The sequence below is a fragment of the Paramormyrops kingsleyae genome, chromosome 3 (assembly GCF_048594095.1).
Source record: "Paramormyrops kingsleyae isolate MSU_618 chromosome 3, PKINGS_0.4, whole genome shotgun sequence".
NCBI lineage: Eukaryota > Metazoa > Chordata > Actinopteri > Osteoglossiformes > Mormyridae > Paramormyrops > Paramormyrops kingsleyae.
The window spans coordinates 36,433,259-36,449,450 of NC_132799.1; the positions used below are offsets into that span (position 1 = coordinate 36,433,259).

Genomic DNA, 16,192 nt, shown 5'->3' on the forward strand with positions numbered 1-16,192 from the left:
TCGAAAGGCTGTGGAGAAAAGGAGGAGATCACAGTGAGGCGCTGCTGGCCCCCCGGGCAGCTCCGCTAGAAGATGGCATCTCAACTGCACAGTTCTTAATGCACCACAGTGCTGCGGTTACTGGCCACGCTTAATCCGAAGTGGTCAAACCTCCAAAAACATAACGCAGCGGACAAGGCAGTATGACAGTGTCAGACAATGTACTGTAATCGTCGCCATCAAACCCGACAACAGTCTCTACTGCCAACAGGCCAGAAAGTCTGGCTTACAATGGAACAGAGCACAGCTGCTGTAATCAAGGCACAGGGGCACCCAGGTATTACCCTGTGTCTACTGGCAGGGATTTGCTGAGGTGCAATAGAATCCATTTGTGCCCATTACATCAGCACCATGAAGAAAACCCCATGAGAGACTTTGCTCAGAGTTACTTATAAAAAACTCCACAAACAATAATGACGACCAGGTCAGGGCACATCTCTCACCCTCCAGACATGGGAATATTAGAGGCAGAACAAAAAGCTGCTGTTGCAGTAGAATTTGAAGGGAATATTGCAAGATAGACAAAATGATCAGCTTCAGCATCTTGCTTTTCATCCTCACTCACAGTAAAACAGAACAAGCCTGACAATTCAGCAACATATTGCTGGATGAGTTTTGGGAAATATTTGAAATAGACATCTGAATCGTCCCTGTCTGACTTAATTTTAAGAGTTCATTCTGTTGTTTTTATTTTGTATTTCTTTTCAGAATCCAGAGGACAAGTGACTGTGACTCAGACTCCAGAGCTGATATCAGCTTCCTCAGGACAGACAGTCACTATAAACTGTAAAACCAGCAGCCCAGTGCATGTTCATTATAATAACCCCTGCATGGCCTGGTACCATCAGTACCTCCATTACAATTAGGCTGCATTTTTAAAGACGGAGAGAAAGAGTCTCTCCGTCCAGCCCAGAGAATTTTAGAATTTAGACTTTGTTGATCAGTGGTCATTGTTGACACACCACAGCACACAGTGCACAACAACGAAATGTGTCCTCTGCATTTAACCCATATGTCATATCATGACGTAGCAGGGGGCAGCTAATTCAGTGCCCGGGGTGTCGACACTCTGCCCAAGTCTCCAGCGCCCGGCTCAGAGGCAGTTGCTTTGCTCGGGTCACCAGCACCCGTCTTGCCAGACTCAGGTTTGCCAGCTCCAAACCCCAAGCAAGTTGCCAGCAACTCAGAAGAGGCCATGTCGTCAGCGCATCACACTCCTGTGTCTGTGTCTCCAATCTCAGACCTGAACACCCCAGGTGGCCACACTCAGGTGCAGCAAGCACCTGTCCAGCCTTCACAGTTGCCCAGCAGCAGACTTTGGTCCTGGTCTTGTGTTTCCATGTTCCGGAGAGGTCGCCTGGGGTATGGACGCCATCAGTGCCCTCCGGATCTTCTGCAGGCAATCTTTCCTACACCCACAGATCCTCCTCTGATTCCCCTTGTGCCTGTGGTCCCTACATCCCTCCCTCCTGTCTGGTGCTCATCTGCCCCGGCAGTGTTGCTGCCACTCAATGAAGGCTCAACCACCCAATAACCCTCAGCCAATCCCGTGACAGTCCTCAATGCCCAGCCCCCTGTGTCTCGCTCCCTACTCATTGTTAGACCCACAATATAGTGTAGTGACACAAATATACAGTATTGTTCAGGTTCACAGTTCAGCAGCAGGTACTGAGGGGAGCAAGGGTGTTGAGGAGCTGGACAGTGTGGGGGGGGGGGGCGTCTTAACATTTTTGTTTTGTTATAAAAAAAATTATTACCTCACCTTGTAGGAAAATTTTATGTAAAACGATTTCAGACACCCCTAATGTGGACCGTACCATTTTAACCACCTCGGCGCTAGAAGCAGCCAGTCGGTTGCGTCATTCATTGTCATTGAGTAACCTGTTCATTGTGTTTGTCTGTCATGTTACTGTTTGTCGTGCATTGGTAAATGTGAGTAGCCAGCTGAAGTCTAGCCTGTTGAAAATGTGTTATTTTAAAACCTTCATTTATTCTTTTACGTGTTTCATCGACTAATGCAACCTGACTTTTTTATAAGTTAAATTACTTACCATTGTCCTTCTGAGACCAGTGTTCTGTCGAGTTGAGCTACTTTGTCGAGGTAACCTACCGTAGTGCTAATCGATAGCTCTAACCATAGCTTACCTCGACAAAGTAGCGCATCTCTACAGGACAGCAGTACAGTCAACTGTAGCGACGTTAACTAGCAAGATAAGCTAAGTTCTCTATTTAAACCAGGCTTATTTGGTGAGGTAAAATCGCTCATGGTCATTTTCCAAGGAGATGAGCTCCCTATGTTTTCATTCTCATTTTATCATGAATAAATCGTGCCTTTCTTGAAATTAATTCCCCACTTAGCGTGTGTGGTTTGTTATTAGGCTAATGTTAATGCAAAAGGAGGTCTAACGTTATGCTCTGAAAAAAACATTACTATAAGTGAAACCTATAGGGGCAACGTAAAAAAACTAGTTAGCAAATAATAAGCCCTATTATTTGAATTTTAATGGTATTGATTCTGCATTCCACAATTTCATATTTATAGACATTTTTAGAAGCTCCGTCTGATAGCTTGTTAAATATAGATAAGATTTTATTCACAGTCACAATATGAGGAAAAGGAAACATGGAGACACTTTTGTGGTGGTAAAAGAAGAGTAAGTATGAAATATTAGTGTTAAGAGCTACAGAACATCACACCAAAAGTATAGGTGCAGTTTTGCAAACTGCTAATGTGTATGAAGGAAAGTGATGGTCAGCAGAAGGCAGGAGAGGCACAGGAGCAGGCAGGAAGAAGATGGCAGGATGAGGACAGTGTGCAGGCAGCAGGAAGATGGCAGGATGAGGACAGTGAGCAGGCAGCAGGGAGATGGCAGGATGAGGACAGTGTGCAGGCAGCAGGAAGATGGCAGGATGAGGACAGTGTGCAGGCAGCAGGGAGATGGCAGGATGAGGACAGTGTGCAGGCAGCAGGGAGATGGCAGGATGAGGACGGTGTGCAGGCAGCAGGGAGATGGCAGGATGAGGACAGTGTGCAGGCAGCAGGGAGATGGCAGGATGAGGACAGTGAGCAGGCAGCAGGGAGATGGCAGGATGAGGACAGTGAGCAGGCAGCAGGGAGATGGCAGGATGAGGACAGTGTGCAGGCAGCAGGGAGATGGCAGGATGAGGACAGTGAGCAGGCAGCAGGGAGATGGCAGGATGAGGACAGTGAGCAGGCAGCAGGGAGATGGCAGGATGAGGACAGTGAGCAGGCAGCAGGGAGATGGCAGGATGAGGACAGTGAGCAGGCAGCAGGGAGATGGCAGGATGAGGACAGTGTGCAGGCAGCAGGAAGATGGCAGGATGAGGACAGTGAGCAGGCAGCAGGGAGATGGCAGGATGAGGACAGTGAGCAGGCAGCAGGGAGATGGCAGGATGAGGACAGTGAGCAGGCAGCAGGGAGATGGCAGGATGAGGACAGTGTGCAGGCAGCAGGAAGATGGCAGGATGAGGACAGTGAGCAGGCAGCAGGGAGATGGCAGGATGAGGACAGTGAGCAGGCAGCAGGGAGATGGCAGGATGAGGACAGTGAGCAGGCAGCAGGGAGATGGCAGGATGAGGACAGTGAGCAGGCAGCAGGAAGATGGCAGGATGAGGACAGTGTGCAGGCAGCAGGGAGATGGCAGGATGAGGACAGTGAGCAGGCAGCAGGGAGATGGCAGGATGAGGACAGTGAGCAGGCAGCAGGGAGATGGCAGGATGAGGACAGTGAGCAGGCAGCAGGGAGATGGCAGGATGAGGACAGTGTGCAGGCAGTAGGAAGATGGCAGGATGAGGACAGTGTGCAGGCAGCAGGGAGATGGCAGGATGACGACAGTGAGCAGGCAGCAGGGAGATGGCAGGATGAGGACAGTGAGCAGGAAGATGGCAGGATGAGGACAGTGAGCAGGAAGATGGCAGGATGAGGACAGTGAGCAGGCAGCAGGGAGATGGCAGGATGAGGACAGTGAGCAGGAAGATGGTAGGATGAGGACAGTGAGCAGGCAGCAGGGAGATGGCAGGATGAGGACAGTGAGCAGGAAGATGGTAGGATGAGGACAGTGAGCAGGCAGCAGGGAGATGGCAGGATGAGGACAGTGAGCAGGAAGATGGCAGGATGAGGACAGTGAGCAGGCAGCAGGAAGATGGCAGGATGAGGACAGTGTGCAGGCAGCAGGGAGATGGCAGGATGAGGACAGTGTGCAGGCAGCAGGGAGATGGCAGGATGAGGACAGTGTGCAGGCAGCAGGAAGATGGCAGGATGAGGACAGTGTGCAGGCAGCAGGGAGATGGCAGGATGAGGACAGTGTGCAGGCAGCAGGAAGATGGCAGGATGAGGACGGTGTGCAGGCAGCAGGGAGATGGCAGGATGAGGACAGTGAGCAGGCAGCAGGGAGATGGCAGGATGAGGACAGTGAGCAGGAAGATGGCAGGATGAGGACAGTGAGCAGGAAGATGGCAGGATGAGGACGGTGTGCAGGCAGCAGGGAGATGGCAGGATGAGGACAGTGAGCAGGCAGCAGGGAGATGGCAGGATGAGGACAGTGAGCAGGCAGCAGGGAGATGGCAGGATGAGGACAGTGAGCAGGAAGATGGCAGGATGAGGACGGTGTGCAGGCAGCAGGGAGATGGCAGGATGAGGACAGTGAGCAGGCAGCAGGGAGATGGCAGGATGAGGACAGTGAGCAGGCAGCAGGGAGATGGCAGGATGAGGACAGTGTGCAGGCAGCAGGGAGATGGCAGGATGAGGACAGTGAGCAGGCAGCAGGGAGATGGCAGGATGAGGACAGTGAGCAGGCAGCAGAGAGATGGCAGGATCAGGACAGTGTGCAGGCAGCAGGGAGATGGCAGGATGAGGACAGTGTGCAGGCAGCAGGGAGATGGCAGGATGAGGACAGTGAGCAGGCAGCAGGGAGATGGCAGGATGAGGACAGTGAGCAGGCAGCAGGAAGATGGCAGGATGAGGACAGTGTGCAGGCAGCAGGGAGATGGCAGGATGAGGACAGTGAGCAGGCAGCAGGGAGATGGCAGGATGAGGACAGTGAGCAGGCAGCAGGGAGATGGCAGGATGAGGACAGTGTGCAGGCAGCAGGGAGATGGCAGGATGAGGACAGTGAGCAGGCAGCAGGGAGATGGCAGGATGAGGACAGTGAGCAGGCAGCAGGGAGATGGCAGGATGAGGACAGTGAGCAGGCAGCAGGGAGATGACAGGATGAGGACAGTGTGCAGGCAGCAGGGAGATGGCAGGATGAGGACAGTGAGCAGGCAGCAGGGAGATGGCAGGATGAGGACAGTGAGCAGGCAGCAGGGAGATGGCAGGATGAGGACAGTGTGCAGGCAGCAGGAAGATGGCAGGATGAGGACAGTGTGCAGGCAGCAGGGAGATGGCAGGATGAGGACAGTGTGCAGGCAGCAGGGAGATGGCAGGATGAGGACAGTGAGCAGGCAGCAGGGAGATGGCAGGATGAGGACAGTGTGCAGGCAGCAGGGATATGGCAGGATGAGGACAGTGTGCAGGCAGCAGGGAGATGGCAGGATGAGGACAGTGTGCAGGCAGCAGGGAGATGGCAGGATGAGGACAGTGTGCAGGCAGCAGGGAGATGGCAGGATGAGGACAGTGAGCAGGCAGCAGGGAGATGGCAGGATGAGGACAGTGAGCAGGCAGCAGGGAGATGGCAGGATGAGGACAGTGTGCAGGCAGCAGGGAGATGGCAGGATGAGGACAGTGAGCAGGCAGCAGGGAGATGGCAGGATGAGGACAGTGTGCAGGCAGCAGGAAGATGGCAGGATGAGGACGGTGTGCAGGCAGCAGGGAGATGGCAGGATGAGGACAGTGAGCAGGCAGCAGGGAGATGACAGGATGAGGACAGTGAGCAGGAAGATGGCAGGATGAGGACAGTGAGCAGGAAGATGGCAGGATGAGGACGGTGTGCAGGCAGCAGGGAGATGGCAGGATGAGGACAGTGAGCAGGAAGATGGCAGGATGAGGACAGTGAGCAGGAAGATGGCAGGATGAGGACGGTGTGCAGGCAGCAGGGAGATGGCAGGATGAGGACAGTGAGCAGGCAGCAGGGAGATGGCAGGATGAGGACAGTGAGCAGGCAGCAGGGAGATGGCAGGATGAGGACAGTGAGCAGGAAGATGGCAGGATGAGGACGGTGTGCAGGCAGCAGGGAGATGGCAGGATGAGGACAGTGAGCAGGCAGCAGGGAGATGGCAGGATGAGGACAGTGAGCAGGCAGCAGGGAGATGGCAGGATGAGGACAGTGTGCAGGCAGCAGGGAGATGGCAGGATGAGGACAGTGAGCAGGCAGCAGGAAGATGGCAGGATGAGGACAGTGAGCAGGCAGCAGGGAGATGGCAGGATGAGGACAGTGAGCAGGCAGCAGGGAGATGACAGGATGAGGACAGTGTGCAGGCAGCAGGGAGATGGCAGGATGAGGACAGTGAGCAGGCAGCAGGAAGATGGCAGGATGAGGACAGTGTGCAGGCAGCAGGGAGATGGCAGGATGAGGACAGTGTGCAGGCAGCAGGGAGATGGCAGGATGAGGACAGTGAGCAGGCAGCAGGGAGATGGCAGGATGAGGACAGTGTGCAGGCAGCAGGGATATGGCAGGATGAGGACAGTGTGCAGGCAGCAGGGAGATGGCAGGATGAGGACAGTGTGCAGGCAGCAGGGAGATGGCAGGATGAGGACAGTGTGCAGGCTGCAGGGAGATGGCAGGATGAGGACAGTGAGCAGGCAGCAGGGAGATGGCAGGATGAGGACAGTGAGCAGGCAGCAGGGAGATGGCAGGATGAGGACAGTGTGCAGGCAGCAGGGAGATGGCAGGATGAGGACAGTGAGCAGGCAGCAGGGAGATGGCAGGATCAGGACAGTGTGCAGGCAGCAGGGAGATGGCAGGATGAGGACAGTGTGCAGGCAGCAGGGAGATGGCAGGATCAGGACAGTGTGCAGGCAGCAGGGAGATGGCAGGATGAGGACAGTGTGCAGGCAGCAGGGAGATGGCAGGATGAGGACAGTGAGCAGGCAGCAGGGAGATGGCAGGATGAGGACAGTGAGCAGGCAGCAGGGAGATGGCAGGATGAGGACAGTGTGCAGGCAGCAGGGAGATGGCAGGATGAGGACAGTGTGCAGGGAGATGGCAGGATGAGGACAGTGTGCAGGCAGCAGGGATATGGCAGGATGAGGACAGTGTGCAGGCAGCAGGGAGATGGCAGGATGAGGACAGTGTGCAGGCAGCAGGGAGATGGCAGGATGAGGACAGTGTGCAGGCAGCAGGAAGATGGCAGGATGAGGACAGTGTGCAGGCAGCAGGGAGATGGCAGGATGAGGACAGTGAGCAGGCAGCAGGGAGATGGCAGGATGAGGACAGTGTGCAGGCAGCAGGGAGATGGCAGGATGAGGACAGTGTGCAGGCAGCAGGAAGATGGCAGGATGAGGACAGTGTGCAGGCAGCAGGGAGATGGCAGGATGAGGACAGTGTGCAGGCAGCAGGAAGATGGCAGGATGAGGACAGTGTGCAGGCAGCAGGGAGATGGCAGGATGAGGACAGTGTGCAGGCAGCAGGGAGATGGCAGGATGAGGACAGTGAGCAGGTAGCAGGGAGATGGCAGGATGAGGACAGTGAGCAGGCAGCAGGGAGATGGCAGGATGAGGACAGTGAGCAGGAAGATGGCAGGATGAGGACAGTGTGCAGGCAGCAGGGAGATGGCAGGATGAGGACAGTGTGCAGGCAGCAGGGAGATGGCAGGATGAGGACAGTGTGCAGGCAGCAGGGAGATGGCAGGATGAGGACAGTGAGCAGGAAGATGGCAGGATGAGGACAGTGAGCAGGCAGCAGGAAGATGGCAGGATGAGGACAGTGTGCAGGACAGTGAGCAGGCAGCAGGGAGATGGCAGGATGAGGACAGTGAGCAGGCAGCAGGAAGATGGCAGGATGAGGACAGTGTGCAGGCAGCAGGAAGATGGCAGGATGAGGACAGTGTGCAGGCAGCAGGGAGATGGCAGGATGAGGACAGTGAGCAGGAAGATGGCAGGATGAGGACAGTGAGCAGGCAGCAGGAAGATGGCAGGATGAGGACAGTGTGCAGGACAGTGAGCAGGCAGCAGGGAGATGGCAGGATGAGGACAGTGAGCAGGCAGCAGGAAGATGGCAGGATGAGGACAGTGTGCAGGCAGCAGGAAGATGGCAGGATGAGGACAGTGTGCAGGCAGCAGGGAGATGGCAGGATGAGGACAGTGTGCAGGCAGCAGGAAGATGGCAGGATGAGGACGGTGTGCAGGCAGCAGGGAGATGGCAGGATGAGGACAGTGAGCAGGCAGCAGGGAGATGGCAGGATGAGGACAGTGAGCAGGAAGATGGCAGGATGAGGACAGTGAGCAGGAAGATGGCAGGATGAGGACGGTGTGCAGGCAGCAGGGAGATGGCAGGATGAGGACAGTGAGCAGGCAGCAGGGAGATGGCAGGATGAGGACAGTGAGCAGGAAGATGGTAGGATGAGGACAGTGAGCAGGCAGCAGGGAGATGGCAGGATGAGGACAGTGAGCAGGAAGATGGCAGGATGAGGACGGTGTGCAGGCAGCAGGGAGATGGCAGGATGAGGACAGTGAGCAGGCAGCAGGGAGATGGCAGGATGAGGACAGTGAGCAGGCAGCAGGGAGATGGCAGGATGAGGACAGTGTGCAGGCAGCAGGGAGATGGCAGGATGAGGACAGTGAGCAGGCAGCAGGGAGATGGCAGGATGAGGACAGTGAGCAGGCAGCAGGGAGATGGCAGGATGAGGACAGTGTGCAGGCAGCAGGAAGATGGCAGGATGAGGACAGTGTGCAGGCAGCAGGGAGATGGCAGGATGAGGACAGTGAGCAGGCAGCAGGGAGATGGCAGGATGAGGACAGTGAGCAGGCAGCAGGGAGATGGCAGGATGAGGACAGTGTGCAGGCAGCAGGGAGATGGCAGGATGAGGACAGTGTGCAGGCAGCAGGGAGATGGCAGGATGAGGACAGTGAGCAGGCAGCAGGGAGATGGCAGGATGAGGACAGTGAGCAGGCAGCAGGGAGATGGCAGGATGAGGACAGTGAGCAGGCAGCAGGGAGATGGCAGGATGAGGACAGTGTGCAGGCAGCAGGGAGATGGCAGGATGAGGACAGTGAGCAGGCAGCAGGGAGATGGCAGGATCAGGACAGTGTGCAGGCAGCAGGGAGATGGCAGGATGAGGACAGTGTGCAGGCAGCAGGGAGATGGCAGGATGAGGACAGTGAGCAGGCAGCAGGGAGATGGCAGGATGAGGACAGTGAGCAGGCAGCAGGGAGATGGCAGGATGAGGACAGTGTGCAGGCAGCAGGGAGATGGCAGGATGAGGACAGTGTGCAGGGAGATGGCAGGATGAGGACAGTGTGCAGGCAGCAGGGAGATGGCAGGATGAGGACAGTGAGCAGGCAGCAGGGAGATGGCAGGATGAGGACAGTGTGCAGGCAGCAGGAAGATGGCAGGATGAGGACAGTGTGCAGGCAGCAGGGAGATGGCAGGATGAGGACAGTGTGCAGGCAGCAGGAAGATGGCAGGATGAGGACAGTGTGCAGGCAGCAGGGAGATGGCAGGATGAGGACAGTGTGCAGGCAGCAGGAAGATGGCAGGATGAGGACAGTGTGCAGGCAGCAGGGAGATGGCAGGATGAGGACAGTGTGCAGGCAGCAGGGAGATGGCAGGATGAGGACAGTGAGCAGGTAGCAGGGAGATGGCAGGATGAGGACAGTGAGCAGGCAGTAGGAAGATGGCAGGATGAGGACAGTGTGCAGGCAACAGGGAGATGGCAGGATGAGGACAGTGTGCAGGCAGCAGGGAGATGGCAGGATGAGGACAGTGTGCAGGCAGCAGGGAGATGGCAGGATGAGGACAGTGTGCAGGCAGCAGGGAGATGGCAGGATGAGGACAGTGAGCAGGCAGCAGGGAGATGGCAGGATGAGGACAGTGTGCAGGCAGCAGGGAGATGGCAGGATGAGGACAGTGTGCAGGCAGCAGGGAGATGGCAGGATGAGGACAGTGAGCAGGCAGCAGGGAGATGGCAGGATGAGGACAGTGAGCAGGCAGCAGGGAGATGGCAGGATGAGGACAGTGAGCAGGCAGATGGCAGGATGAGGACAGTGAGCAGGACAGTGAGCAGGCAGCAGGGAGATGGCAGGATCAGGACAGTGAGCAGGCAGCAGGGAGATGGCAGGATGAGGACAGTGTGCAGGACAGTGAGCAGGCAGCAGGGAGATGGCAGGATCAGGACAGTGAGCAGGCAGCAGGGAGATGGCAGGATGAGGACAGTGAGCAGGCAGCAGGGAGATGGCAGGATCAGGACAGTGAGCAGGCAGCAGGGAGATGGCAGGATGAGGACAGTGAGCAGGCAGCAGGGAGATGGCAGGATGAGGACAGTGAGCAGGCAGCAGGGAGATGGCAGGATGAGGACAGTGTGCAGGCAGCAGGGAGATGGCAGGATCAGGACAGTGAGCAGGCAGCAGGGAGATGGCAGGATGAGGACAGTGAGCAGGCAGCAGGGAGATGGCAGGATGAGGACAGTGAGCAGGCAGCAGGGAGATGGCAGGATGAGGACAGTGTGCAGGCAGCAGGGAGATGGCAGGATGAGGACAGTGAGCAGGCAGCAGGGAGATGGCAGGATGAGGACAGTGTGCAGGCAGCAGGGAGATGGCAGGATGAGGACAGTGTGCAGGCAGCAGGGAGATGGCAGGATGAGGACAGTGAGCAGGCAGCAGGGAGATGGCAGGATGAGGACAGTGTGCAGGCAGCAGGGAGATGGCAGGATGAGGACAGTGTGCAGGCAGCAGGGAGATGGCAGGATGAGGACAGTGTGCAGGCAGCAGGGAGATGGCAGGATGAGGACAGTGTGCAGGCAGCAGGAAGATGGCAGGATGAGGACAGTGTGCAGGCAGCAGGAAGATGGCAGGATGAGGACAGTGTGCAGGCAGCAGGGAGATGGCAGGATCAGGACAGTGAGCAGGCAGCAGGGAGATGGCAGGATGAGGACAGTGTGCAGGCAGCAGGGAGATGGCAGGATGAGGACAGTGTGCAGGCAGCAGGGAGATGGCAGGATGAGGACAGTGAGCAGGCAGCAGGGAGATGGCAGGATGAGGACAGTGTGCAGGCAGCAGGGAGATGGCAGGATCAGGACAGTGTGCAGGCAGCAGGGAGATGGCAGGATGAGGACAGTGAGCAGGCAGCAGGGAGATGGCAGGATCAGGACAGTGTGCAGGCAGCAGGGAGATGGCAGGATGAGGACAGTGAGCAGGCAGCAGGGAGATGGCAGGATGAGGACAGTGAGCAGGCAGCAGGGAGATGGCAGGATGAGGACAGTGAGCAGGCAGCAGGGAGATGGCAGGATGAGGACAGTGAGCAGGCAGATGGCAGGATGAGGACAGTGAGCAGGCAGCAGGGAGATGGCAGGATGAGGACAGTGTGCAGGCAGCAGGGAGATGGCAGGATCAGGACAGTGAGCAGGCAGCAGGGAGATGGCAGGATCAGGACAGTGAGCAGGCAGCAGGGAGATGGCAGGATGAGGACAGTGTGCAGGCAGCAGGGAGATGGCAGGATGAGGACAGTGTGCAGGACAGTGAGCAGGCAGCAGGGAGATGGCAGGATCAGGACAGTGAGCAGGCAGCAGGGAGATGGCAGGATCAGGACAGTGAGCAGGCAGCAGGGAGATGGCAGGATGAGGACAGTGAGCAGGCAGCAGGGAGATGGCAGGATCAGGACAGTGAGCAGGCAGCAGGGAGATGGCAGGATGAGGACAGTGTGCAGGCAGCAGGGAGATGGCAGGATGAGGACAGTGTGCAGGCAGCAGGGAGATGGCAGGATGAGGACAGTGAGCAGGCAGCAGGGAGATGGCAGGATGAGGACAGTGTGCAGGCAGCAGGGAGATGGCAGGATGAGGACAGTGTGCAGGCAGCAGGGAGATGGCAGGATGAGGACAGTGTGCAGGCAGCAGGAAGATGGCAGGATGAGGACAGTGTGCAGGCAGCAGGAAGATGGCAGGATGAGGACAGTGTGCAGGCAGCAGGGAGATGGCAGGATGAGGACAGTGAGCAGGAAGATGGCAGGATGAGGACAGTGAGCAGGCAGCAGGGAGATGGCAGGATGAGGACAGTGTGCAGGCAGCAGGGAGATGGCAGGATGAGGACAGTGTGCAGGCAACAGGAAGATGGCAGGATGAGGACAGTGTGCAGGCAGCAGGAAGATGGCAGGATGAGGACAGTGTGCAGGCAGCAGGGAGATGGCAGGATGAGGACAGTGAGCAGGAAGATGGCAGGATGAGGACAGTGAGCAGGCAGCAGGGAGATGGCAGGATGAGGACAGTGTGCAGGCAGCAGGGAGATGGCAGGATGAGGACAGTGTGCAGGCAGCAGGAAGATGGCAGGATGAGGACAGTGTGCAGGCAGCAGGGAGATGGCAGGATGAGGACAGTGTGCAGGCAGCAGGGAGATGGCAGGATGAGGACAGTGTGCAGGCAGCAGGGAGATGGCAGGATGAGGACAGTGTGCAGGCAGCAGGGAGATGGCAGGATGAGGACAGTGTGCAGGCAGCAGGGAGATGGCAGGATGAGGACAGTGTGCAGGCAGCAGGAAGATGGCAGGATGAGGACAGTGTGCAGGCAGCAGGGAGATGGCAGGATGAGGACAGTGTGCAGGCAGCAGGAAGATGGCAGGATGAGGACAGTGTGCAGGCAGCAAGGAGATGGCAGGATGAGGACAGTGTGCAGGCAGCAGGAAGATGGCAGGATGAGGACAGTGAGCAGGCAGCAGGGAGATGGCAGGATGAGGACAGTGTGCAGGCAGCAGGAAGATGGCAGGATGAGGACAGTGTGCAGGCAGCAGGGAGATGGCAGGATGAGGACAGTGAGCAGGCAGCAGGGAGATGGCAGGATGAGGACAGTGTGCAGGCAGCAGGGAGATGGCAGGATGAGGGCAGCGCGCAGGACCAAGAGGTGAGTTAGAAATTAGGCTGTACTTTAAGATCTACTGTATCATCAAGACAGATATTAGCCTAATCGGCAAATATTTATTTCTGAAGGCTGTTGGAGCTGGGGGGACTGAGAGGGCAGGAATAACACCAGATTGCTGGACCAGAACAGACTGTTTGTAAATGTATAGGCTTATTACTTTTACTAGCATACTTCTCCTAGGATAATTCCTGGGAGTTATCAAAACCAAATTCTTTTGGATAGGGATAAGGATAATGAGATCTTCTGTATTGATTCTCATTGTGTCGCATGTCCAGACCATGACCGTGTGTTACATACATGTTAGTAAACACCCCTGGCGCATCTTGCACTCTTAACATTGATCCTGGTGGCTATTCGTATTGACGCGGTAGCAAACCATAATGGTCATAGAAGTGTTATGAAGGCAGTACCCCCCAATTATGGAGGAGTAATTCACACTCTAATTATAGGGATCATTGCCCACAACCCCTGAGGTGGAAAACCTCAAGGCTGCTGGCTGAGCCACTTAGACACGTGCCATCAATACATTACAGTATTGTTTCTATGCAAATACTCTGTCCGGTTACAGTAGGTTCCTGTACATACGGTGTTTCTCCTTATGCAGAGGGTGATATGATCTCACGTGCCATTTGGATATTCAGTAATTCTAAAGCCTTGCGGTTTCTATCATCTGGGTGGAAATTCACATATTATGTCTGCAACAAACAGGATCGGTTTGAAGGAGATTTTGAAGAAATACGGCATTTTACAGAATCACAGACAGAAGTTGCTGTTATTTCTGCAAAGCAATACTGGTTTGAACAGTCGAAATGTTGTAAATTACTGTGATTCCTACATTCATAGAAAGAGAAACATACGTACCACGTGTATTTTATTAAATGTGGGCGTAAGTAGAGTATTAACCGTCCATTAATGTGTAACTGCGACGAGAAACACGGCTGTAACACTGGGAGGTTTTTGTACGGCGTGTCAATCAGATTCAGTTACTGTGGTGGACTTTCGGCAGCGGGACCAGACTTGATATTGGCAGTAAGTATCCAGCTTTTTATAAGAATTATGCAAGTAGAAATCTTTAACACATACGCACAATTAAGTTCTGTTGTTATCGCAAATGTATTAGGGTGAATATCTGGGACTTCAATAGGAATATGATTCGGATGACGTATATATAGACCTACAAGATAGAAAATATTTAAAACATCAATTATATACTCGCTTGCGTTAGATAACACATTAGTTGTAGCACAGGCCTATTACTTGTTAATAATATAATAACCGTCAAGTCGTACCTATAATATCAGATATCGAACAGCACGTTACTTTTCAGCATACTTAATTTGTCCAAGTGACAGAAAACGTGACATTTTCACTCGTTAGGTTTATACCGATAGAATATTAGGTATATAACGGTTAGTTGTCTGTACTGCGCTGCTGCGAGGTTTTTGTACGGCGGCTGATGCGCCGTGAATCACTGTGGTACACTTTCGGCGGCGGTACCAGAGTGGACGTTGGAAGTAAGTGTCTCTCTGTGTAATATTAATATTTTGATATCTATAGTCGACACATGGTTTTAACGTGATAAGGCGGTTCTGACAGATATATCTGCAAACAACTATTATAATAACTGATAACGATTGTCGTTGTCCCGAAGGCAATGCCTTGTAGTTTAAGATGCATTTTTCGTGGTGTGTATGTTCGGTGGGATACTTCGCATTATTTCGAACAGTGTCTGAGTGAGTGAACACGCGGTCATTAATGCATGTAAAAAGGATCTCAATCATAAACAATGTGATTGTTATATACAATGTGATTTTGATACACAGTCTGACATGATATCCAGTAACGTATGATAGCCTACTTAACGTATTTCATATTCACAGTTAGATTGTTCTACACGTGTATTTATGGATTCATCTTAAGACCCATATAAAAGGGAATATGTTAAGCTGAGATAAGGCACAAGGGCAACATTAGACTATTTACTGTATATTTTAAGAATGGGTCTGTTTTGTCACATGCAGAACTACTTATGTAATCACAGATTCTGTTAACCAAGATGAGTATTGCTAAGATGGGATACCTGGCAAAATGGGACAGTTAAACTTTGCAATAAATATATGTGTTTAGTAATACTTTATTTTCTCTTCTATATAGTGTTTTAGGGGCATTAATGTATTTAGAATGGTATCAAGACGTTGAGATGGTTCTGTAATTCTTTCCAGAAATGAAATTTTCAAAAGCGTCCCATTTTATCAATACCCAACCTATGTCATATTCCACTTAGTGTATCTATTTATACTTAAAGTTTGTATTAAACTCTGACCTAAAGTCCCTTTGGTGTCCCCTAGGTAACAAAGCCCCCACCCTGACGGTCCTGCCCCCCTCCAGTGTGGAGGTGTCCAGCAAGAACTCGGCCACCCTGATGTGTCTGGCCAACAAGGGCTTCCCCTCTGACTGGAAGCTGAGCTGGAAGGTGGACGGTAACAGCAAAGCCTCAGAGACGAGCCGCGGGCTCCTGGAGAAGGACGGCCTGTACAGCTGGAGCAGCAGCCTGAGCCTCACTGCGGACGAGTGGAAGAAGGCGGGCTCAGTCGTCTGTGAGGCCAATCAGGGCTCCCAGGCTCCTGTCACTCAAACGCTGAAGAGGGCCGACTGTTCAGAGTAGATGGGCTCAGCGTCACCTGTGATGAGTGACTGATTACTGTGTTTTTACTGTGCTGTGCTACATGCTTCAGATTTACTAACTGAATATGTATTGTGCTTTGCTTGATCCATGAGTGAATATATTATCTGATGTATTATTAGTTTTGGTGTCTCCTTGTTTTATCTTGTGTGTTTTATTCATGAATGTTGCATAGATAAATAAAAATTTCATCCTGTCTGATACAGAAACTGACATCAAAACTGGTTATTTTAACATGCACACAGTGATACCATCATGACACAGAACGTGATCCTGAACCTTTCAGTTTAGATTTTTTAACTCTGAATATAAGTCTTCTGTCAGAAGTACAAAATATTCCTTGTTTATCGTCCCTATTTTTCAGAAAGTAAAGTAGATGCATTGAGGGACTTAAACTAAAACTTTGAAAAGGTTCATACTGAGCAGTTGATATTGCAAACCACATAATGG

At 53.6% G+C, this 16,192-nt stretch overlaps 1 gene segment (V, D, J or C); it reads left to right on the top strand.

Moving 5' to 3' along the window:
- The window catches only part of LOC140588287 (Ig kappa chain V region Mem5-like), a 52,150-nt gene extending 36,199 nt beyond the window's left edge, over positions 1-15,951 (top strand). The window contains 2 exon segments of the V gene segment in view: positions 14,051-14,088; positions 15,408-15,951. Coding sequence covers positions 14,051-14,088; positions 15,408-15,724 — 355 coding nt within the window.
- Positions 15,952-16,192: the final 241 nt, after the last annotated feature.